Source organism: Pantherophis guttatus, chromosome 1, assembly GCF_059756535.1.
Source record: "Pantherophis guttatus breed Tessera chromosome 1, ASM5975653v1, whole genome shotgun sequence".
NCBI classification, from domain to species: domain Eukaryota; kingdom Metazoa; phylum Chordata; class Lepidosauria; order Squamata; family Colubridae; genus Pantherophis; species Pantherophis guttatus.
Window position 1 is genome coordinate 72,439,607 of NC_142063.1, and position 23,263 is coordinate 72,462,869.

Sequence of the window (23,263 nt, forward strand, 5' to 3'; positions counted from 1 at the left end):
TTTAGAGGTAGATGAAATGTTTCTGCTCTATAGGTTTTCATGGGGTTCCCAAATATCACTAAATTATGGGGTGTTCAACCATGATTAACTAAACTTACCAAAATCTGGCTGGCTTCAAATTCACATGAGGACCCGGATTGTGGGGGCAATAAGCTGACTTTGTATAAAAAAGAACACCACTTGGGGGGGGCGAAAGCCCTACTAAGCAGGTATATACAAAAGTATGAAGGCTATTGCTTAATGCATTGTAAGCCGCCCTGAGTCTCCGGAGAAGGGCGGCATATAAATTGAACTAATAAATAATAATCAATAATCAATAATCAATCAATCAATCGTTGAACCATAATCCATTGTTTTCTAACTAGGACGGCCAGGTTTGCCCCCAGAAAAATGTGAAGTTATCAGAATGGCAAGTACTAATGAAGGCAAATATTTGTAGCTCAGGGTTGAAATGAGAGGACTTTGGTGCTCTCAGAGCTTGTTGTTTTCATGCAGATATTCTTTACTTGAACAAGGTAAACATCCTCAGTGCTAGTGCACTGATCACAAGTACTGAGCCTTGGTGGCACAGCAGACTAAAGCACTGTTAAGTAACACCAGCTGCCTGCAACTACTGTGAGTTCAAATCTCACCAGGCTCAAGGTTGACTCAGCCTTCCATCCTTTCGAGGTAGGTAAAATGAGACCCGGTTTGTGGGGGCAATAAGCTGACTTTGTATAAAAAAGAACACCGCTTTTGGGGGGGTCGAAAGCCCTACTAAGCAGGTATATACAAAAGTATGAAGGCTATTGTTTAACGCATTGTAAGCCGCCCTGAGTCTCCAGAAAAGGGCGGCATATAAATCGAACCAATAAATAAATAAATAAATAAATATTGATGATGTTACCAAGTTTGGGTAATGAAACATCTGCAAGAAAACTGTCAAGCTCAGAGAACACCTCTCTGAATGACAAATGCACAATGTTCTCATCACACAAAACCCACCATTATTTACTTATTTCTCAACATCCAATGAAAGTACATACTGTAAGTCACAGCATTTGCATTAAGATATCTTCAGAAACGTATCATCATTTCCCTCTTTCCTACCTGGGAACACTTATGTTTATATAATATCTTAAGCCAAAAGCAAATTACACTTTGGCTTAGTACAATGTATAGTATGTGCTTCTCCAACAGACACGGGTCAGGATGAGTGCAGTATGCATTTGGAAAATTACATGATAGTGTTAAGTTCTTAAAACACCTTTCTTTTGTTGTCAAGATTATGCAAAGGTCAGACTGAAGAAGTTTCCCTTTTTACAGATATATTGAGATTTGTACCTTAATAGAAGACTTGACAGGTTGAAATACTTGGGTTATTGCCAAGATTTTTTCCTAATAGGTAAAGTTTCTGCTATAGGTCACGCTTGATTCCTGATGACTCTGTTCATGCAATTGTCTCATCAGGCTTTTCCCTAGCATAGTTGTAAATCTCGATTTTTCCCGACATTGACCCTTATCCTAGAACAGGCAGAAGTCTCATAGAGAAACTTAGATGGATTAGGTTTTTTTTTATTGTGGACAAGGATGAAACCAAACCCATATAGAAGGACTTCTGTTCTAATAGTAACGAGATCCAATTCAGCTTAGCTTCTGAGTCTACCCAAGATGAACCAGATCTTGTCACTTGTTGAGAGTTTCTTAAATGTCCTTCATTTCTCAGCCAGAAACCAAGGAATATTAGGGGGCTTTCTGGAAGGAAATACATTTGTAGAGCTGTGGAAATTTGCTGGCAAGGCTGTTTGGAATTAAGAATTTACATTATTTGAGTTGCAGCTGCCTCCTTTGAAGCATCTTTGGGATTTGTTTGTTGAATAATAAGGCAACTCTGTTTTATGCACAACCATAATGTACATTCAAAATGCATCGCCAGATACTTAGTGAGCTACTAGGGATAGCAGACTATCAATAATGCAAGTAGAAAGGCAAGGAAAGTGGATTATGCATATCATTATGCATGAACATGCTACAGTCGTTGATATTCTAACATATTAGGACCATCCAGAGATGGTAGCTATATACAATCCAGATGGCAAGAAAATCCCATCGAAGCAGAGGGATTAGTTGACAGCAACTTAGTCAATTAGCCAGGAGAAATTAACTAAATTTGCCAATGGATTTATTATCATCAGAGGATCAGAACCAGAGATTCTGAAACTCTAGGACATCAAATAAAATCAGTATATTGACAATCTAAACAGGTTTCTAGACCATTTGTGATGTTTGAAAATACATGGAATATCCTCACGGGCATATTAAAATTCAGAGAGGGATTCAGAAGGGCTTAGATCTTCAATATCTGAGACAGAAGGCTGAAATTTCATCTGAAGAAGATATTAAATCCATAATATGCATCTAATTTCACTTTCATCATTACAGTAGAACAGCCTATATATGCTTCCTGAATTTTATTTTCATCCTTGTGGAGTTTTTTTCCCCTTCAAACTACGTATTTGCTCCAATATAAACAAAGAAAAGAAGAACAACTATCCGTAACATATTTATTTGAGTGCCTCCCTCCAAAGTGAACTTGAGCACGTCTCACAAAAGTGAAAATCTGATCCTGGAAAATCCTAACACTGTCCCAATACACTGAAACCCTAAACTCTCTCTTGACACCATTCACCCAGCACTGTCAATCTTCATGATAAGCACTTTTTTTTTTTTTGCAAATTTATATAGTACACACAGATGCATTCTCTTTGTATAGCAAACTTATTAATTGTGATGAGTAACAAGGGAATCACAATAGTTTTAAACCAGTACAAGTTGCTTTAAAATCATTTTAAATGCTACCCTTATTAACACAACTGGGACAAAATTGCCAGAAAAAGCATTGCATGTGTGTGTACTACATACTGTAGGATTTGAAAAATGATCCAGAAATCACTTTCTGTACAGTTAAGTTGTTGCTGGCAAAGGCAAGATTTCTAGTTGCCCATACCAGTGAGTGTAAAGAGTTAGAAAGATGACTGTGATGGAAGTATACAAGAACATTACCATTACCTAGCCAAAAGGGGCTGAAACATGTTTTAAGCCTTAAAAAATAAAATACCATTCGGAAGTGGCTCAGGCAGATACAGCCCTCATTCACTGGAGTATAAGAAGGGAGAGGAGGAGGTACAGATACATAATCAGACTTACAAGGTTCTGTTATTATAACCAACCTCAATAAAAGTACTTCTAATTTTCTTTGAAGTTGATTTTCCTAGTCTGGTCTTCCTAGTTTTTTTTTTTTTTTTTTGATGAAAGAGCATGTTGTATTTGGAGGAGAATATCGAGAGGAAACTTTGTGAAAAGAGTTAACAATCAGAGAAGTTGGCTGAGTCTTGGAATCTATCGATTTTATTTAACTATCCATTTTTTTCTCTTTCAAAATATCACCATCTCTCCAGACCAGTGGTGAAATCCAATCTTTTTTACTACTGGTTCTGTGGGCGTGGCTTGGTGGGCGTGGCAGGGGAAGGATACTGCAAAATCCCCATTCCCTCCCCACTTCTGGGGGAAGAATATTGCAAAATCTCCATTCCCACCGCACTCTGGGGCCAGCCAGAGGTGGTATTTGCTGGTTCTCTGAACTACTCAAAATTTCCGCTACTGGTTCTCCGAACTGCTCAAAATTTCTGCTACTGGTTCTCCAGAACCTGTCAGAACCTGCTGGATTTCACCCCTACTCCAGACCTTATGTGGCCATTCATTCAATATCCCCATACATATAGGATGGCAAAGTCAGTGTAGAATTTAGGGAAGGAGAAAAGGGAAGTGCTACCTAAATTAAAGCAATATGGTTACCTAATTGGTACTTTTTACAGCCTGAAAAGCTATAAGAAAGAACTTTGTCCCCTTGTTCTTCAAACCCTGAGATAGAGCTAGACTCGAGAGTAAAAGAAATTCCATCCATCTATCATTTTAATCTTTCCACAGTTCATAGGAAGCCCTTTTGCTCTATTGTCACACCCTACAATCAATGCATTTCCTCTACAACAGTGAAGGTACCCAAAAGGATCCTTTTCTTGGCCTTACCTGTCACTCCAGTCCTGGAAGCCAACAATAACAGTAAGAGTTGGAAAGGACCTTGGATGTCATTTAATCTCACGCAGGAGACCTATACTATTCGAATGGCCGACTTTTCTGATCAACAAAGCTCAGCGTTTTAGCCACTGACTGCAAGAGTAGCCTCCTCTCTTGAAGTTCACCCAGGCCTTTTACTCCCTCCCATCTTATCTCCTGGCCCAGGTCTGCAAGAGTGAAATGTGTAAGGAAAAGGGGCTATCTTCACATTTCTCCGCCTTCCCATTTCTCACCTAAATAAAGCTCAGTGCTTCTCCTCAAAAAGATCTAGAAAAATTTACCAAGTAAAAAGCTGATGCCTCAGAAATGGCAAAGAAGGATTCCATCTTGTGTAATCCTTGGTGCTCTCTGAGTTTTGTTGTTTTTATGCAATTGTTTCATTATCCTAGGCTAGATAACATCTTCACTGCTGAAAGAGAATGATATTTGCTCTCTGTTTATACCCAGAAGCTTGTCCTGCCAGTGTTGGTGGAGGTGATGTTTTCTCTTTGGTAGTCCCATCCTCCTTCTGATAGATATCTGCAGAGTTGTGTTAGCCCAACAATGTAATCCAGACAAGAAACACAACCAGGAGTATTAACTCTTTATTATAAGGTTACATTAACAGGATGTTGCTAGACTGAAAGTACAGGTAGTCCTCAATTTACAACAGTTTGTTTAGTGACCATTCGAAGTTACACCACCACTGAAAAAAGTGACTTGTGACTGTTTTTCACATTGACGACCATTGCAGAATCTCCATGATCACATGATCCAAATTCAAACACTTGGCAACTCATATTTATGATAGTTACAGTGCCCCGGGATCATGTGATTTCCCTTTTGCGACCTTCTGACAAGGAAAGTCAATGCGGAAGCCAGATTCGCTTAACGACTGTGTTACTAACAGTGGTGAAATGTAAAATTTGTTACTACCGGTTCTGTGGGCGTGGCTTGGTGGGGTGTTGGTAATGTGACTGGGTGAGCGTGGCCAACTTTTTTTTTTTTTTTTACTTTTAAAAGCATTTTTTCTACAACCTCTTCGGCCAAAGAGGTTGCAAAAAAAATGGTTTTAAAAGCCTCTGATGATCAGGCAACACAGCTGGGATCGTCAGAGGCTTTTAAAAGCATTTTTTTTCCTACAACCTCTTCGGCTGAAGAGGTTGTAGAAAAAATGCTTTTAAAAGCCTCTGACGATCCCAGTTGAGCTGCGTGATCATCAGAGGCTTTTTTTTTAACTTTTAAAAGCCTTTTTTCGGCCGAAGAGGTTGTAGAAAAAGGCTTTTAAAAGTAAAAAAACCAGCCTCTGGTGATCAGACGACTCAGCTGGGCATGGAGGGGGGCGCAGGGATTTTTGCTACAGGTTCTCCGAACCATCCGCCTCCATCACTACTGGATCGGGTGATCTGGTCCGAACCAGGAGCATTTCACCCCTGGTTACTAATTAAACAACTGCAGTGATTCACTTAACAACTGTGGCAAGAAAGGTCGTAAAATGGATCAAAACACACTTAACAACCATCTCACTTAACAACAGAAATTTTGGGCTCAATTGTGGTCATAAGTTGAGGGCTACTTGTATTTCTCTCCTCCCTTCATTTTACTCTCCAGAAAACTAGGGAAGGCTCCTTTTTAAAAGTTTCCCACACCATCCTCTCTTCTGTGGACTGAGACATCTTTTATATGCTGGTTGTCCAGTCTGCAGCTCTCCTTCCTGTCTCCCAAGGACATTCCCACATACCTTTATAAGCTATCAAGAAAAGTCTTAAAAGAATGTGGAAGCCCAGCCTAAAAGATGTAGGCTTGGGTGACAATGGCTGTGTTGTGGTCCGCCAGCAGCCTGCGGAGCTGGCAGCAGAGTCGGACAGTGAGGACGCTGGGGAGGAACATGGGCCAGTCCTAGAGTCTGGGGAAGGCTTGGATGAGGGCTCTGCGTTGGAGGCAGAGAAGGGGCCATCTGGGAGGTACGTGCTGCCTCCGGAGCCTCCAGAATCGGACCTCAGCAAGGCAGAAGAACAGAGGAAGCCTGTTCCCAGTGCACGCATGCGAAGAGCTGCCAGAAGGCAAGAACAGTTAAAACAAAAGGGGCGACTCGGGAGTAGGGCTTGGAGATTATTGGCCCCTCCCATAAGACTTAAAAGAGGAGCAAAGGCATGTGGGCCTTTGCAGGAAGCAACATTGTTAATTCTGTGCAGTTTAAAGTCTGAAGCTCTGTTTGATTCTGGACTCTGTGTGGCTTTGCCAATTAGGTCTTTGGCAGCGTGTCAAAGGAGATAAAGGTGGGTGATTATCAGCCTTATCCCGAAGGACTCTTCACAACTATTTGGGACTCATCTGTGAATGAACAGAATTCACAGCTGTTAAAATAAAACAGGTTTTTGGGACTAGTTGTATATTTTACTGACTCAGGAAGCCTAGGTCAGAACAGGCTGGTAAGCTACAAGATGTCATCATTACATCAATCGGGTACACTCATGGTGATAATTGTGAAATATATTTCAACTTTTTTTTCCCAGAAAAAACCCAGAGAAAAAGTGAGAAACTCACTTGAGTTTACTTTACTGTGCGTTTTACTTCAAGTAAGCAGTTCTTTTTCTCTGCTCAGCTGTAATCAACACACCACACAGTATTCTGAAATATGAGGGGGCTCGCAATTCCAATCTTATGTACCTCTTACAAGCTCTTTCTTGTGCAAGCACATTAATTTTCCACCCCTTTCCCCTGACAAATTCCAGTGACAATTCTACCCTGCGATAGACTGGTTTTGCGATTGTTCTGTCACAACCTGTATTCTAACTCAGTTCTGCTGTTCCACAGATTGTAGACAACCACACTCCAAAAATGTGTCATGGCATTCAAAAACCCAGGAGGTGATCGTTCTAGAAGCATTCGAATCTCTTCTAAGCAGATGTCGCAAAGGTGCTTTTTCAAGAGGCAACTGGAGTTTTTCTTTGAAGACATTTTGCTTCTCATCCAAGAAGCTTCTTCAGCTCTGAGCTTCTAAGCAGATGTTGACTAAGCTATTCTTAAGGATTTTTTTTTTAAAAAAATGTTACCCTTTGTGCAATTTTATTTTCAACTGTTTAAAGGTTTTATATTTTAGCTTCAAATCCAAAGTTTGCAGTATAAAAGGAAAGAAAAAAAAACCTGTCCTAGTATTGCTCTCTCATTAAATGCTTTTAAATCTGTTTTTTTCTAGTACTGGATAAATGAATACACCTCCACATTGGGTATTGGAGTCTTCCATTCTGGAATTGAGATCTACGGTAGAGGTATGGAGTTTTATGTGAATTATGCCTGAAAATAGCTGTAATATTCCATTTTTTTTAAAAAGGGGTTGTTTTAGCGAGAGTTAAAAATGGTATTTTTGCCCCTCCTTGAGGTTCTTTTAGGGAGAATTAAAATGGTATTTTTGAATAGGTTGCAAAAAAAAAAAAAAAAAAACACCACCCTACATGAGTGAAGGGCTGGGACAGCTAAGTGTTAAGAGCAGCAGTCCCTTAGGAAAGCAAAAGTCCAGATGGAAAACCACTGAATAGATTAAAATTATATTAAAAATAATATAATGGTTTTTCTAGTGATATAATGCATGGCTGTGAGAATTAGATACTAAGAAGGAACAAGGGGTAGGAGATACTCTTGAATTATGGATTTGGAAATGGTTACTAAGATTATCATGAACTGCAAGAATCAATCAGCCCATCCTGGATGAAATGAAGATTGATGGCTCCCCCAAGGCAACAATCAGCAAGCAGCACTCAGCTACTGCGGGCATCTGATACAAATGGATGGCAGTTGGCAAAGTTGAGGCAAGTAAGAGAAGGGGAAGACAACAGATGGACAGGATCTGGATAACTAAAAAGATCTGTGGATTGCTGCTGAGATAGAAAGAGATGGTGGACATTTGTCCAGTCATCAGGGTTGATCTTGATTCAAAGACACCTCACTAAGTGAACCAAGACTTTATATTAAAGGCTGTAAATAGCAAAATGACTGCAGTTATGATCAGGTACGTTAAAACTATAGAGCCAATGCCTTATATCATTGGGAGTTACTGTGAAATTCAAGGCAGCAATTTTTGAAACTCAACTTCTTTGAAATGGAAAATCTCTAGCAGTGCAGATATTTTCCTTTATTTCAGTGTATTTCTTAGCTCACTCCAAAATAAAGTTGTCTTGCATTTTACAAACATGGAATCCATTTTGGAAGCAGAAATCAACTCAAATTACAGACTCTGCAAATTTACACCATTCTGTTCCAAGAGCTATGAGTCACCTTAAAGCAGGAGTGGGGAACTACGGCCCTTTTTGTGGACTTCAACTCCCAGAATTCCTGGGATGCTGGCTAGCTCAGGAATTCTGGGAATTGAAGTCCACAAGTCATAAAGGAGCCAAAGTTCCCAACCTCTGCCTTAAAGAGTCGAGGAGATGGCCTAGGGGTTCAGGCAAAGAAGGAAATGCTGAGCTGCCTTGAGGACCCAAGAGCTGCATGGTAGCTCTGCAGAACTTGAAGTATTGTGATAGAGGTGTTGGGGTTGGGGTGATCCCAATTGAAATTCATCTTCTATCATGAAAACTAATTAGGTGATATTTGCCCAGGTTTCTTCATAGGGTTGTCACTATTGGGATAACTTGAAGGAGAATTCTCAAATAAATTATCTTAAGCTCTTAGTGGAAAGGCACATGTAATAAATAAAAATAATCTGAAGAACCTTGTCACGTTGTTCTCGGATGCAAAAGATGCTTTGTATTTTAATGGATATATCACTCAGCATTCCCATGATTGACCTCCAGATTCATTACGCTGCAACTCCAATAATTCCTAACCATTGCTAGGAATTGTATGAAGTTGCTAAGAATTGGGCATCATTATTCCAATTGTTTCTGACTAATTCAAGAATGAATGCAACCTCATTTGCAAAGCTATATATTTATTCAGTATTGTTCTATTTTAAAAATAAAAGCCAGTGAGTTCTTGCTTTCGGGGAAAGAACAGATATATTATCACCTGGTTCCTGAATCTGACTATCATATTAGTCATTGGACTCATCTCTCAGAGCAGATTCCAAGGGAAATTAGAATTGCAACAAGATAATCTGAGAGTTCAACTGAATTTCAGGCTGCTGAATTTTCTCCTTTGCTCTACACAATTGTATACTATTGCTTAAACCTCTACTACCTTTCAGTCTTGGTGCTTGATGCTGACTGAAAGCCAGCTCGGCAAAATGTCCTGTTTGACAAAATATATTGGAGTAGAATGCAGTAGATTGGAATAGATTGCAGACTAAGGGGCACAGTGGTTAAAGATGCTGAGCTTGTCAGATGGAGAACTGACAGCCTGGGTTTGAGATCCGAGCTCTGCACAACAGGATGAGCTCCTGTTACTTGCCCCAGCTCCTCCTGCCCACCTGGCAGTTCGAAAGCATGCAAATGCAAGTAGATTAATAGGTACCACTTCGGTGGGAAAGTAACAGTGTCCTGTGCATCTTTGATGTATAGCCATGATGGCCGCATGACCATGATTGACAGAGAAACCTTTACCTTAGATTGCAGACTAGTCCGGTCTCTTTGAAGGAGGAAGAGAAGCAAGTTATGTAGCCTATCTTAACTTGAGTCAGAGCCCCACCACAGATGCTGCTGCTCTTACATTCTTAATTACAGTCTTTTTCTTTTCTTGCTAGAGTTTGCCTATGGAGGACATCCCTATCCTTTCAGTGGGATTTTTGAGATCACACCAGGCAGTGCAGTGGAGCTTGGAGAGACCTTTAAATTCAAGTAAGAGCTCTTCTACTCTTTCTCTGGATTGGCCACCTCCAGGCATTGTCCCATTTTCTGCTCCCTTTCCCAAGGCATTCTTTTCTTTGATTCCTTCTGAGAACCAAGGAAGCAGGTGAAAATCAGCATATACACAAATATGTAGGGTTGTCATCTTAATTTTATAGTATAATGTAAAATAGCCATGGACAAGATCTCATTTTGTACTCTTCAGAGCTGCTTCTGACCATGAAACTTGAAAACTGCCAGCAAAATTTCTCACGTTAAGGTGGAAAACAGAAAATAACTGTAGTATAACTCTTAAAAGAAATCCATCACAGGTAACAAACAAAGTACCTCCCTGAAGTCCATCTTGCTAAAATGAATGTGCCCCCAGCTTCATTTTCCAGACTTAAGTGCAGCCCTATTCTATTAAAAGCCCCCCCTTCTATTTAAAACAATGCAGGTTGTAGATTTGAGAGGGTTAAAACTTGTCCTATTCTGTGGTGGAGCAACTTCCTCCAACTTGATCTCTACCATGTGTTTGGGCCAACCTCTAACATCCCCACTCAATACAATAAATTGCCTTGGTGGCTTTGGTAATGGGACCATATCTGGTTGACACCAAATGGGGAAAAGTTGGTGTAAGGAAGGCAATCTTAACTCTTTCCCAGTTTTGAATCCTCTTTTAGTTAAGGTTGAGCAACCTTAGGGCAGTCTCTATCCCTCAACCTCCTTTATGAGATTATTATAGTGATAAAATGAGAAATATTGTGTGATGTGGATGGCTGGTTAAGTATGCTCTATATGCAATACTAAGACATGCCCAGCATATAGAAATGCATCTATAACATGCATCTGTAACCAAAAAGCCTTTACCACCTCCATTCATTGAATGACTGCTCCCATTCTGGCATTCTTTTAATTCAGAACCATGGTGAGTTAATGAGTGAAAAAAGCATAAGAATACAGGCTATAGTTCTCACATGCTTTTTTTTCCTAGGTTCATATTTCCCCCACACTTAAACTGCTATGGTGAATACCTATTTTCCTCCCAGAACGTATCAACTATTATTGCTGCACAATCTCACCTTGTGTTACTGGGATATGCTCTGGACTGTACAAATGCAGTCCATCCTGTGACTTACTAGATTGCGTCTTTGTCACCGGAGGAATAACATTAGATTCAGGGTCAGTTGTCTTCCACCCAGGTCTCCCTTATGTGGAGGAATTGCAGGAACATCCCTGCAGCTATCAGCATACTGGAAGTTAAACTATAGTAAATGAAATCACCAAGAAACAGGAGGAATCAGAAGGGACAAACGAATGTCTGAATATGGAGGCCTTTGATCCGCTGATCTAACCCATCTAGAGCAAACTGGGGGTGGGGGGGTGAGCAACAGAGTAATTGCTCAGTCTTAATATTGGAAACTTTTGAAATAAATAATTTATGATATGCCTGAAGGACTTTGGATGAGGGGGAGAAACTCATTTCAAGGGGGAGGGGAATTTCTAGAAAAAGCAAGCTGGGGAGCAGGTGCTAGCTGCCACACAGAGCCTACCTGTAATTGTTCCGCTTTGCTTGCTTGCTTTGTTAGCCAAACAGAGGTCAGTGACAAGAACACAGAGCAAAGAAAGATACAAAACCCACGGCTAACCAATACAGTCTGAATGAACTCTTTGCAACATAAGCATGGTGTATAACTTTGTTTTTGAAATAAGGGGAAGAGAAAAACACAAAGTGTATCTCATACTCAAAACACGGCAAGGACATTTATTTATTTATTTATTTATTTTTAAATTTATATACCGCCCTTCTCCCTGAGGACTCAGGGCAGTGAACAGCCAGAATTAAAAAACATGAAATACAAATATTAAAAACAATTAAAATATATATAAATTTGGCCCAAAATTAAAAATACAAACCAATTAAAACATTTAAAATTTCTTCTTAAGCCAGCCCGGCTTGCTGGAAAAAGTGGGTTTTAAGGGCACGGCGGAAGGCACTAAGGTCTTGGATTCCCCTTATATCTGAACAGATTTGCTCAAAAATGCCTTCTTTAACCCCCCCACTGTTGAAAAAAGTACTGATTCGGATGGATTTATTTACTTTGTAATTCATGACTTGCCCCCTTCAGCAGACTTTGGGTGGCTCATGTAAAAAATCATTGTTAGCCATCAAGTTTGGCAGTAAAACAATTAAACCAAATTAAGATTTATTTTTGAGTCGCCTCTAGACAAGGTGGGTGGCATACAATGTAATAAAGAATGAAAGATTTAAGACCTAGAACTGAAAGAAATTTAACAATAAGAATTAATTAGGTTTAAAAGTAAGCCTTGGGAAAACAGCTCAGCAAAATACCCCAAAGCCTCAACAGGCAGCAATCTCCACTGTTCTTTTGCTAGCAAAGAGCATAACACCACTCAATTTTGGAGAAGGAAGGCTTCCCCAAAGAGCTAGAGCAGGGGTCTGCAACCTTAAATACTCAAAGAGCCATTTGGACCCATTTCCCACAGAAAAGAAAACACTGGGAGCCATAAAACCTGAGTGGGTGTGGCCAACTTGATGTCACTCACTTCCACCAGTCACATGACACATACTCCAGCCACGCCTACCTAGCCAGTCATTAGGACAGAGAACTGGTTGTTAAAAAACCCCGGGAATCACAAAATCCTTTTGACATCGCTCTCTCTCTCTCTTTCTCTCTCTCTCTCCCTCCCTCCCTCCCTCCCTCCACCTTTCTCCCCCTCTCCCCCCCCATCTCTCTATGTATCTCCCTATGTCTGTCTCTCTCCCACTCTCTCTGTATCTCTCTGTCTCTGCCCTGGCCGCTTCTCCATCCCCCACTGTCTCCCTTACCTTCTCAGGTCAGGCAAGGAATGACTGGGAGGGGAGGGAGAGGGGCGGGGCCAGCCAGTGGTGGGATCACTTGACATGGAGCCACATCAGAGGGCCCAAAGAGCCGCATGTGGCTCCGGAGCCGCAGGTTGCTGACACCTGAGCTAGAGGAACTACAGAAAAAGCCACTCATTTAATATCTGAAATGAAAGGCGTGAGATGATTGCAAAGGATGGATAGATGCTGTCTGGAGAAGATGGTGTCAAAGGTAACCTGGATCCAAGTCACATAGGGCTTTCTTGGTCAAAAGCATCATCTGGAATTTTGCTCATAAAACATCTTGGCAACAAACGCGGCCCCTGAAACCAAGAGCCAACATCGCCAAAGCAATTCCCACTGTGGATCGTGTTCAAAGGCAGCCCGGAGTAGAGCGCCTTGCTGTAATTCAGCTGTGAGCAACGGGGGTGTGAATGATGGTTCCAGAAAGGGCTGTGGTTAGTGCACTAGTCAAAGCTGCAGAAACAGCACAGATCAACAATGTACCATAGAGTTATCTTTCCAGGATGGTATAAAAATACTTGAGGCTATCCATGTGAAAGGCGCTCACTATGATCGATGCTTTGGGGAAGAAGAAAAAAAATCTTTTACCAACAGACAAATTTGAATCTCAGCAGTGAGAATCTCAAAGAATGTCCTTGCCAAAATCCCAGCATGGGTGGGTTCCTGACAACTCCCAATGGGATTAGGTTCCATCCTGGCTGGCTGGCTGTTTGCCATATAGCTACTTGGAATGCCATTGAGACTCTGAATATGATTGTGGGGGGAAGCAGAAGGGGCAGGGATAACTTTTTCTCCAAGAGCATGCAGATTCAGGATTAAAACAGTCAGTGTAGACATTAGGTGTTTGTTATAAAGTGGGTGCTATGTAAATGCTAAATGATTTTAGTAGTACTATTTACACCCATGTATGTGTTGCTATTTGTTTAAGGGGATATAAATATAGACCAAATAGAACAATGGCTTTCAGTTATTTGGGAAATTAAAATGAATGTTATAGTGAATTAATCTAAAAGAATATTTAAATGCGTAGTACTGCTGTGCCTGGAGGCTTCATTAAACATTAGATAGACCAGGCAGATAAACAGACTGAGGTGTGTGTGTGTGTGTGTTTGTGTTTGCATTGTGCAGTTTGAAAAAGACTTGGATGAAGTGATTCAGGTCTCATTTCCACTTTACATTAAAGTAGCCCAGGGGTCGGCAACCTTAAACACTCAAAGAGCCACAAAGGTCCTAACCAGAAGCCCCCGTTCAATTCTGGAGTTGACCAGAAGTCCGATTCCCCCATCCTAGTCTTCTCCTAGCGCGGCATCCTTTTTCCTCTGCTGACTGGAAATCTGGTTCCCCCACCATAGAGTTTCCTCCTAGCACGGCATCCTTTTTCCTCTTCCTGTCCTAACCGAAAGCTCTATCAATTGTGGAGCCGACCAGCGACAGGGAGCCGCAGCAGAGGGATGAAAGAGCCACATGCGGCTCCAGAGCCGTGGGTTGCTGACCCCTGAAGTAGCCTGAAAAAGGATGCTGCTGCTTTAAAAGACTCACTCTTCAAAGTTAATCCAGCTCTTTGAGCAAGAGAATCTTCTTTTAGCCTGATGTGGAAGCCTGAAAAAGAAGCTAGGCTATTTTAATTCATTGCAAGGATTCATTTTCAAAGCACGCCTGGTGTCTTGTCTTTCTGACTGCCCATTTCCTGTTGTTTGACTTTTCTTATCTTCTTTTTTTTTTCAACTAGAGAATCCATTGCCTTGGGCACCACAGACTTCACTGAAGAAGATGTGGATAAAATCATGGAGGAACTGGGCAAAGAGTACAAGGGCAATGCTTATCATCTCATGCACAAGAATTGCAATCACTTCTCAGCTGCTCTGGCAGAGGTGGACTCACCTTCTATTCTTTCTCTGGGTATTACTTTATAATCCTCCGGCAATGTTGGTGAGGCAGTTTGTGGGCCAAAACAATCCCCACTATGATTAGATCACTATGGCTGAATCATTTATCATAACACAACAGAGTACTCTAACTGATACCATCGCATCTGTCCTGCTTAGTATCTATGGTCTCTATTTGTTAAGAATCCAAGATGAATTTTTAACACTCAGGGCAAGATCCAAGCAATCTGAAACAGTTTCTTACCCTGATATTTTCTTACAGCCTTTTTACATCCAAAAGAGGGTGTGTAATTCAGATCCCAAAGTTCTTCTGGGCAATTATCCTGCTTTATTTATTCATGTATGGAAAGAACGGTGATTCCATATGTTGTCTTCTATTCTTTCGAGTCTTCTCATGTTTCCTAATATTTTGTCTGCCTTCCTCTTTTTCTTATCACCGAACATCCCTTAAAATGGAATGAAATGAAAGCATATCTTTTAGTGGTTAGTGCTGGCAGCTGTCCAGCTGGAGAGGGACAGGAGGATCACTGAGTGATTTGCCTGCGCCCTTTGGAAGCCATAGGCAAACACAATTGACACATCAATCCATTCTTGCTACCGTCAATTATTGTCTTGGTTGGTGTGTTCTTAAGACGAAGGTCCCATGATTAGGAACAAAATGATTGGGTGGCATTCATTTGATTTTCTTGAGCGCTGAAATTACTATGTACCAGTTAAGGATCAGATATTTTCCTCTTTAAAAAAAGAAAGAAGAAAAGGAGAAAACCCCACATCTCATTTCTCTGGACACTGATCTCTTTGATATCTGTAGGTACAAGCCAAATGAGGTGTCACAGAAAAGGTCACCAACTGTAATTTCTTTTGTAGCAGTTTCTCATTTTCTGAGTTATTTATGTGTCTCTGGGCCGTCATGAAATAGCTGTGCAATTTTTTTTAACATAATGAGAATGGAAAAGAAGAAAAGGCCAGATCAGTCATTTTGACCTGCTTGATGGTCTCTAGGACCACAGTCGAAAAACTTGTTTTCTCTGGCAGAGGAGCAGATTCCCCCATTCCCCCCACACCAAATAATCCTTCGCTTGGTTTTCTGCAGGTATCCAGTCCACTGGGGATACAGACATACATTGCAAGACAAGACCTGGGTTTATAAGACTAGCAGACATCAAAGGAATCAAGGGGAACTTAGAGGAAATCAAGTGGCAAGGAGGAAAGAGTTAATTTTCCTTTCCCTAGAAGGTGCACAATGCCTATTCCACAGCAGCATTTTGCAATGGAAAAGGGGGTTGATTGCTTCATGCAGATGACTGCAAGGAAACTGCAGTTTCAGAGGTCAGATTACTTAGATGTATTCAAACTTCCTTTGCAGTGGAGAATTGGGCTGTGTAGGCGTGTGATGTGGGTTTCCACCCCCCTAAAAGACTCAGTGGGATATTGAGGCAGAATTAAACATCTCAAGCCATGTTCTCATTTGCTGCACCTTCTCTCTCTCTCTCTCTCTCTCTCTCTCTCTCTTTCCCTAGCATCCAAAAGGAGCTAAATAAATGTACCTTAAGCTGGAAATTATTACACATCAGTGGAAGTATCAAGTGCTATTACTGGAAGGCACCTGGGTTTTTCGTTTTTGTTTTTTGCTTGCTCTATTTGATTTGATTGACTTGTGGAAAGCAGTGTTCTCTTAGTGACAAAACTTTCTTTAAGTTTCTTGTAATGGCAACATGGTTCCCATTCTGGGGATTGTAAAGTAAATTAAGTGATTGATTTACATAGCTGCCTGCTTGGCAATCATCTGAGGATGGTGCATATCATTAATAAACAGTCATTAAATTTTTAGAAATGCAGTACACTAAGCAAATAATATAAAATAAAAATCATGAAAACAGGGTCAGAAAAAAAAATCACCCAAAGGGATCATATTGTTTCCTGACCCTTTGCCAAAATGCCCATCGTGAGCAGAGTTTGGGAAAGAATTGGCTGGGCTCACAAATTGGACTAAGCTATTATTTTGAGCATTTACTTGTTTTGACACAATGTTATGTGCAAACCCATTTGGTATGCTTGTAGCATTACAGTATTTTTAATTTAAATCATATCCTTTTGCTTAGCAAAACGTTAAGGTTTAGCTGAGCTTGATTACTGGTGACTACATATAGTTTTCTTGGCAACAATATGAGAATTGCCAGGACCTTCTTTCAGAGTTCTTTGTCAACTTCTATCTGCTCTCCAGTTCTGGAATTTCCTAGTGGTCTCCAATCCAAGCATTAACCAGGATCAATGTATTTAGCTTTTTGGAGACCAGTCATGAATCCCTGCAGGGGATTGGAGAGAATATTTTTATTGGACATCTATTCTGTAAGAAAAAAAATGGAGGTGAGGGCCCCTTAAAGGGAGGAAATCATGATTCCCCAGTAGGAAATATTCTTACTACTGAGGAGCAATAGTACAGAAAAAGAAGAGAAGTAGTATTCTGTTACACAAGTTAACACTTAAACTAGAATGAAAAAAGGCACAGTAGGAATGTATTTTAAGCTACTTACTGTATCAGAACTAAGGGACGTGGTGGCTCAGTGGCTAAGAGGCTGAGGTTGTCGATCGAAAGGTCGGCAGTTCAGCAGTTCAAATCCCTAGTGCCACGTAATGGGGTGACCTCCCATTACTTGTCCCAGCTTCTGCCAACCTAGCAGTTCGAAAGCACATAAAAAATGCAAGTAGAAAAATAGGGACCACCTTTGGTGGGAAGGTAACAGTGTTCCGTGCACCTTTGGCATTTAGTCATGCCGGCCACATGACCATGGAGACGTCTTCGGACAGTGCTGGCTCTTCGGCTTTGAAACAGAGATGAGCACCGCCCCCTAGAGTCAGGAACGACTAGCATATATGTGCGAGGGGAACCTTTACCTTTACTGTATCAGAAGATTTATAGAAGTATTGACGTAACAAGACAAATTACTCTAGATGCAATGATGATTGATGATTATACGTCAACAAGTTGGTATTGACTCTTAGTGACCAATTAGAAATATTGTCTTCAGGAAGATCTGTCCTAATTGATGTTTCAGGTCCTCCAACACTGCATTCAGTTCTGTTGTAATTCTGTACAACCACTTTGCTGTTAGTCATCACCTTGTTCTCTTTCTTTCCATTGTTCCTAGCATGATAGACTTATCCAGAGAAAATGTGTCCAGCATTTATGTTCAAAATATTACAATTTGAGGCTGGTCTCATGTGTCTGGAGGGAGAAGTCTAGGCTGATTGCTTCAATGATCTATTTGTTTGCTTTAGTTATACCTGATGTTCTCAAGAATCTTCTCCAATGCTAAAGTTCAAAACTTTCAAAACTCTTCCAATATCCTAATTCTTCAAAGCAGTTTTTGCTTCCATAGAGTGTCATGTAGTTATGATTGCCTGTGTCATTCTGATTTTGGTAGGCATAGATACATCTCAGCATCTGAATATCTGTTCCAAGGCTTTCATAGCTGCTTTACCAAGTGCTATTCTGCAGAGAATGTCTTGGCTTCTTCTTCCTTTCTTTACAATAGTTCATCCTAAAAGGGAAAACCTGTCCACAATTTTAATATCTTCACTGCCAATTCTAAGGCTGGTTGCTATGCCTTTATCATTAATTTGGTCCTTTTATATTTAATTTTAATCCTAATTTTTCCTGTGCTCCTTGATTTTCATTAGTCCAATGTGCAGATTTGCAATTTCAGCTGTCAGAGTAGTGCCATCCGCATTGCATAGGTTATTGATGTTATTTCCTCCAGTTTTAAAAACCGTGGTGTCTCAGTGGTTAGAATGCTGTATTGCAGGCTAACTCTGCCCACTTACAGGAGTTCAATCCTGATGGGCTCAAGGTTGACTAAGCCTTCCATCCTTCCGAGATCAGTAAAATGAGGTCTAAGATGGTTAGGGGCCATATGCTGACATTGTAAACTGCTCAGGCAGTGCTGTATGGAGCAGTATATAAGTCTATAGCTATTGCAATTTAAAATCATGTTCATCTTCTTCCAATTCAAGTTTCTTCAATATATGTTTTGCACGTAGAGGGAATACATAAACAGAGAGTATATAACTTTGGCCAATTGGAGCTCATCTGTTTCACCATGTTTTATACATATAGTGGCTTTCTGACTTTTGTAAGGTGAGGAGAATGAAATGTTCTGGGATTGTCATATTTTTAAGCACATTCCACAGCTTAAAAGGATTGATATAACTGAAAGTCTTTCTATCGCCAATGAAGCATACATTTCCAGCTTGCCTTCTTCTCTTCCTTGGTCTTTTGGCAATCTCTCTCTGTCACCTTCATTTTTAACAACCTCTTTTAATTCATTCCATGGTTTCTCTGGTTTTGCATCAATGAGGTTCAGGCTTTTCTGGTGTTCTCTTGCTTCAGATCATACTGTGAATACTAGTTAGCTTCCCCCCTTCCAGTTTAACATGGAATTTGCACACAAACAGTTTGTGATCTGTTCCAAAGTCGGCCCCATGTCACGTCTTTGCTTTTGTAACTATGCTCTTTCACCTTTTTTGCGGGATGAGGGAGGGCAAAGAAGATTGAGGGAGCCTCTGAACTCTACTAGTAAGGAGATTCTAAACTCATGCATCCTGAACAACAATCCATAGGTGCAGAGAAGGTTCTGCTAAGAAGCAGCAGAGAGTACCATCCTGCTCCCCTCTCTTTCACTGCTGATCAGCTATTGTTCTAGTTGGTGCAAGGAAGAGGCCACTTTAAAAGAACTAACCTGTTTCAATGCCCTGTAAGGTACTATGTGAGGGGCAGAGGAGAAGGGGCATGCTTGTACTGACTAAAGTGCCCAAAAGAAGCTGGGTTCATCTCATCTCTTCAGGGTCATCAGAGTGCACCATAATGTGATGCAGATTTCATCCACCACAACAAAAAACCCTGGTGAAGCCTGTTGCTTGCTTAAAGGAGAAACCATCACTGTGACACCAGATCAGTCAGCAACAACGTTTAGCAGCTTCAAGCTTGAGCTTGGGGATGAAATGGAGACAACTTGAGTGATGACCTGGCAGAAAGCAAAGCAAAAAGCATGTTTGTGCTGTGCTTCGGTGTAAGAGGAGGGAAGACACAAAGGACAGTAGAGTTTAGATGAGGTTATTGTTGTTGTTGTTGTTTTTTGACAATCCTAGAACCGGAAACCATGTGACCACAGAAAGCTCTTGGCCAAATGCTTTTGGAAGGAAATCAAGTACTCATTAAATCTTTCCTTGCACAGTGTAGAATAAGATTTCCTGGTATGCAATGCAGGACTTGTGTTCATCACATTCATCACATTTTGAACTATACACTCTTAGCACCGCAGGAAGAAAATTGCTCTATTTCTGGAATGTGCCTGTAGAATAAACTACATGGCACCCTGCCATTTTCTCCAGATGTTATTGATTCCTGTAAGCTTCTGTTTTTCTCTGCAGGGAAGTTCACAGCAGAGTACCCCCTTCCCACAGGCAACCCCATTTTCAGGGTAATTGAGAGGTCTGAAAAATAGTAACATTCACATATCAATGGTATGAGTAATTTTTAACTCTCAAGATTCTTCGGTAGAAGGATTGAACATAGATTAAGCTATGCTGGTTAATTTGTTGAAAGGTCATTTTACTCCCCCTCTCCCCCATCCATTTAGTTAGTAAATAGTAAATTTGGTTAGTAAATTGTATTGGATACTTTTTTCTTGCTTCTATGCCTCATGGTCAAGGCCATGGATTTTCTTTTCTCTTGCCGGTGGGAAAAGGAGGCAGTGGCAAATTATCTGCAAATCGAACAATAATTGTGTCAGGTATGCCTCCTTTCAGTACTCAAGAAAGAAAAGCCCCGACTCCATTTTTGTAGGGAAAGATACTTTAACTGAGTATGAACTGAATGCAAACAAAGAAAAGCAAGGTCTGAGGCAATAGGCGCAAAAATCACACATAGAAAGCATCCCTAAAACCCTCCCCCCCGAGGGTCCAGTCAGGATTATCCAATCCACACACCCCCAAGGGGTCATGTGGGGTGCAGCTTCCGATGGCTCCATCCTTCTGGTATGCCAGGACGGTTGACCTTGACTGGTTATCAGCGCGCCTCCCAGCTGCAGAGAAAGCGCTGAGGAAAACTTTCTCCAATTCACTCCCTGGGACAAGACATCTCCACCAGCTCATTTCCCCCCTCCCAACTACCCAGACAACTCCCCCTCCCCCCCCCGTCACAATGGCAGCCATAGCAAGCAAGCAATATAAAAGCAGAGACTGACAAATTGTTTTGTGTGTGTGTGTTGTTTCCCTATCGTTTCTCAGATCCTGTGTGGGAAGGAAATCCCACGCTGGGTGAACCGCCTGGCCTACTTTAGCTCCTGCATTCCTTTCCTGCAAAGCTGCCTCCCCAAGGAATGGCTGACCCCTGCTGCTCTGCAGACTCATATCAACCTTGGCCTTCATAAGGAGGAGCAGGGGGACACGACGGATGAGGAATCGCCATCGACTTCGGCAGCTGCTTCAGCCCCAGGCCCTTCGCGAACCTGCCGGCACACAAGGGTCTGAACTCTGCCCGTGGAAGCGGCCCTCAAATCTTGCCCCCTACGCCACTGGTTGCTCCTCCATCTTTTCCTGCGGCTGCTCGATCTTTTTTCCCAAGAACCTCCTTGCCAGGATGAGAGCATCCCAAGAGCATCCTTGCCGGGACGAGATGACACCTTTGCCTCTTTTTCAAAGGGCTGCTGTTACCTAAAGCAACATTTAGAATTGTCTCAATACATGTCTTGAGATTAAACTTCTGGAGCTGACATTCTCCGTATTGTGAAAACTATGATCTCTGGAATATGACACAGCAGCCCTGAAAGGAAGCCATATTGAGGGACAGATGCTTCATCTGGAACTCTTTTAATTCTCTATCTCCAGTCATACATGCACAAGGCCTTCTCCCCCATTCCTCCAAAGCTGTATCTCCTTTAAATATTGAAAAAGAGGAACTGAAACTAGAGCTTCACTTTCTCCTCCCTCAGACCAGCAGCAAGCTCCACTTAACTGTCCCTTCATTCTTTTTAAATCACTAGTTTCTTAAGCTACTGGAAGGGTCAATGAAAGGTGCTCCTATTCAACCACTGCAGATTTTGTGTGTGTGTGTGAATTCAAATACTGTATAATAGACTAAATGACACTTTACTCTCCAACTACAGTAGCAAAAATTATCTAGAAATATGTGTCTGAGTCTGTTTTTTTTTAAAACCAAGAAAGAGAAACTTTGTGATTATACAACGTCCTAAATTGTGAAATTCAATTAATGAACATGAATGCACCACCATGTCAGAAGTATTTTGGAAGTGCTCCAAGTACCCCACCTTGGAAGCATAGATAGTCCTTGACTTATGACCACAATTGAACCCAACATTTATGTTGTTAAGTGAGAATTTGTTAAGTGAGGTTTTCCCTTTTTTATGACATTTCTTGCCACAGTTGTTAAGTGAATCACTGCAACTGATACATTAATAACCTGGTTTTGCAATAGTGGCGAATATCTGTAGCTCGAGTGTAGGATGAGGGTGAAGATTTGTTCTCCAAGCTCAAAGAACGAACCTTCACCCCAGTGGTGGGTTTCAAAAATTTTTACTGCTGGTTCTGTGGGCATGGCTTGGTGGGCGTGGCATGGTGGGCATGGCAGGGGAAAGATATTGTAAAATCTCCATTCCCACCCCAATCCAGGGGAAGGTTACTGCAAAATCCCCATTTCCTCTTGATCAGCTGGGACTTGGGAGGCAGAGAATAGATGGGGGCAGGGCCAGTCAGAGTTTTTACTACCGGTTCTCCGAACTACTCAAAATTTCCACTACCGGTTCTCCAGAACTGGTCAGAACCTGCTGAAACCCACCTCTGCTTCACCCCCAGTAACTTGGTTGCTAAGTGAATCTGACATCCCCATTTACTTTGCTTGTCAGAAGGTTATAAAATGTGATCACATGACCCTGGGACACTGCAACGGTCATAAGTATGAACCAGTCGCCAAGCATCTGAATTTTGATCACATGATCACAGGAATGCTGCAAAGGTCGTAACTGTGAAAAACAATCATAAGTCACTTTTTTTTTAGTGCTGTTGTAACTTTGAACAGTCACTAAACGAATTGTTGTAAGTCAAGGACTACCTTTAGTTCTTTAACTGAGATTTGCTGTTTGCCATGTCTCCTTATTTGGACATCCACAATGCCATTGCTTTGAATCCAAATAGAATAGTAAACTGCCATCTCTTTAAGGAACTGTATTAAATGATGGCAACATGGTAACACATGCATGGCCATTAATAATATGTAATAGTTTCAGCGGTATCTGGGGTGGCAGTGGTAAAAGAATGGCAAAGATGACCACACAATCAAAGCTCTGCCTTTGTAAAATATATATTGTTCATGTAACAGATATAAAATAGGGTGGGATTCAATATTGCAGTCACCATCTTGACAATTTTGACATACATGTTCACATATGAGCACATATACACACAGAGGTTCTCTTGAACAGTTTAGCATGACATGAGAGTACAGGCACTGACTTATATATCATGCATAATCTTCATACTATTCAGAGGTGAGTTTCAGCAGGTTCTGACCAGTTCTGGAGAACCGGTGGAGAAAATCATTAGCACACAAAAATGCA

The 23,263-nt window shown here is 41.1% G+C and overlaps 1 protein-coding gene across 1 annotated transcript in view; it reads left to right on the forward strand.

Annotated features, from left to right (window-relative positions):
• LOC117665594 (deubiquitinase DESI2-like) overlaps positions 1 to 21,818 on the forward strand; it is a 54,274-nt gene extending 32,456 nt beyond the window's left edge. The window contains exons 2-5 of the mRNA XM_034417665.3: positions 7,292 to 7,364; positions 9,773 to 9,866; positions 14,474 to 14,615; positions 20,919 to 21,818. Coding sequence (XP_034273556.1) covers positions 7,292 to 7,364; positions 9,773 to 9,866; positions 14,474 to 14,615; positions 20,919 to 21,161 — 552 coding nt within the window. The 3' untranslated portion in view covers positions 21,162 to 21,818. The remainder of the gene's footprint in view (positions 1 to 7,291; positions 7,365 to 9,772; positions 9,867 to 14,473; positions 14,616 to 20,918) is intronic.
• Positions 21,819 to 23,263: the final 1,445 nt, after the last annotated feature.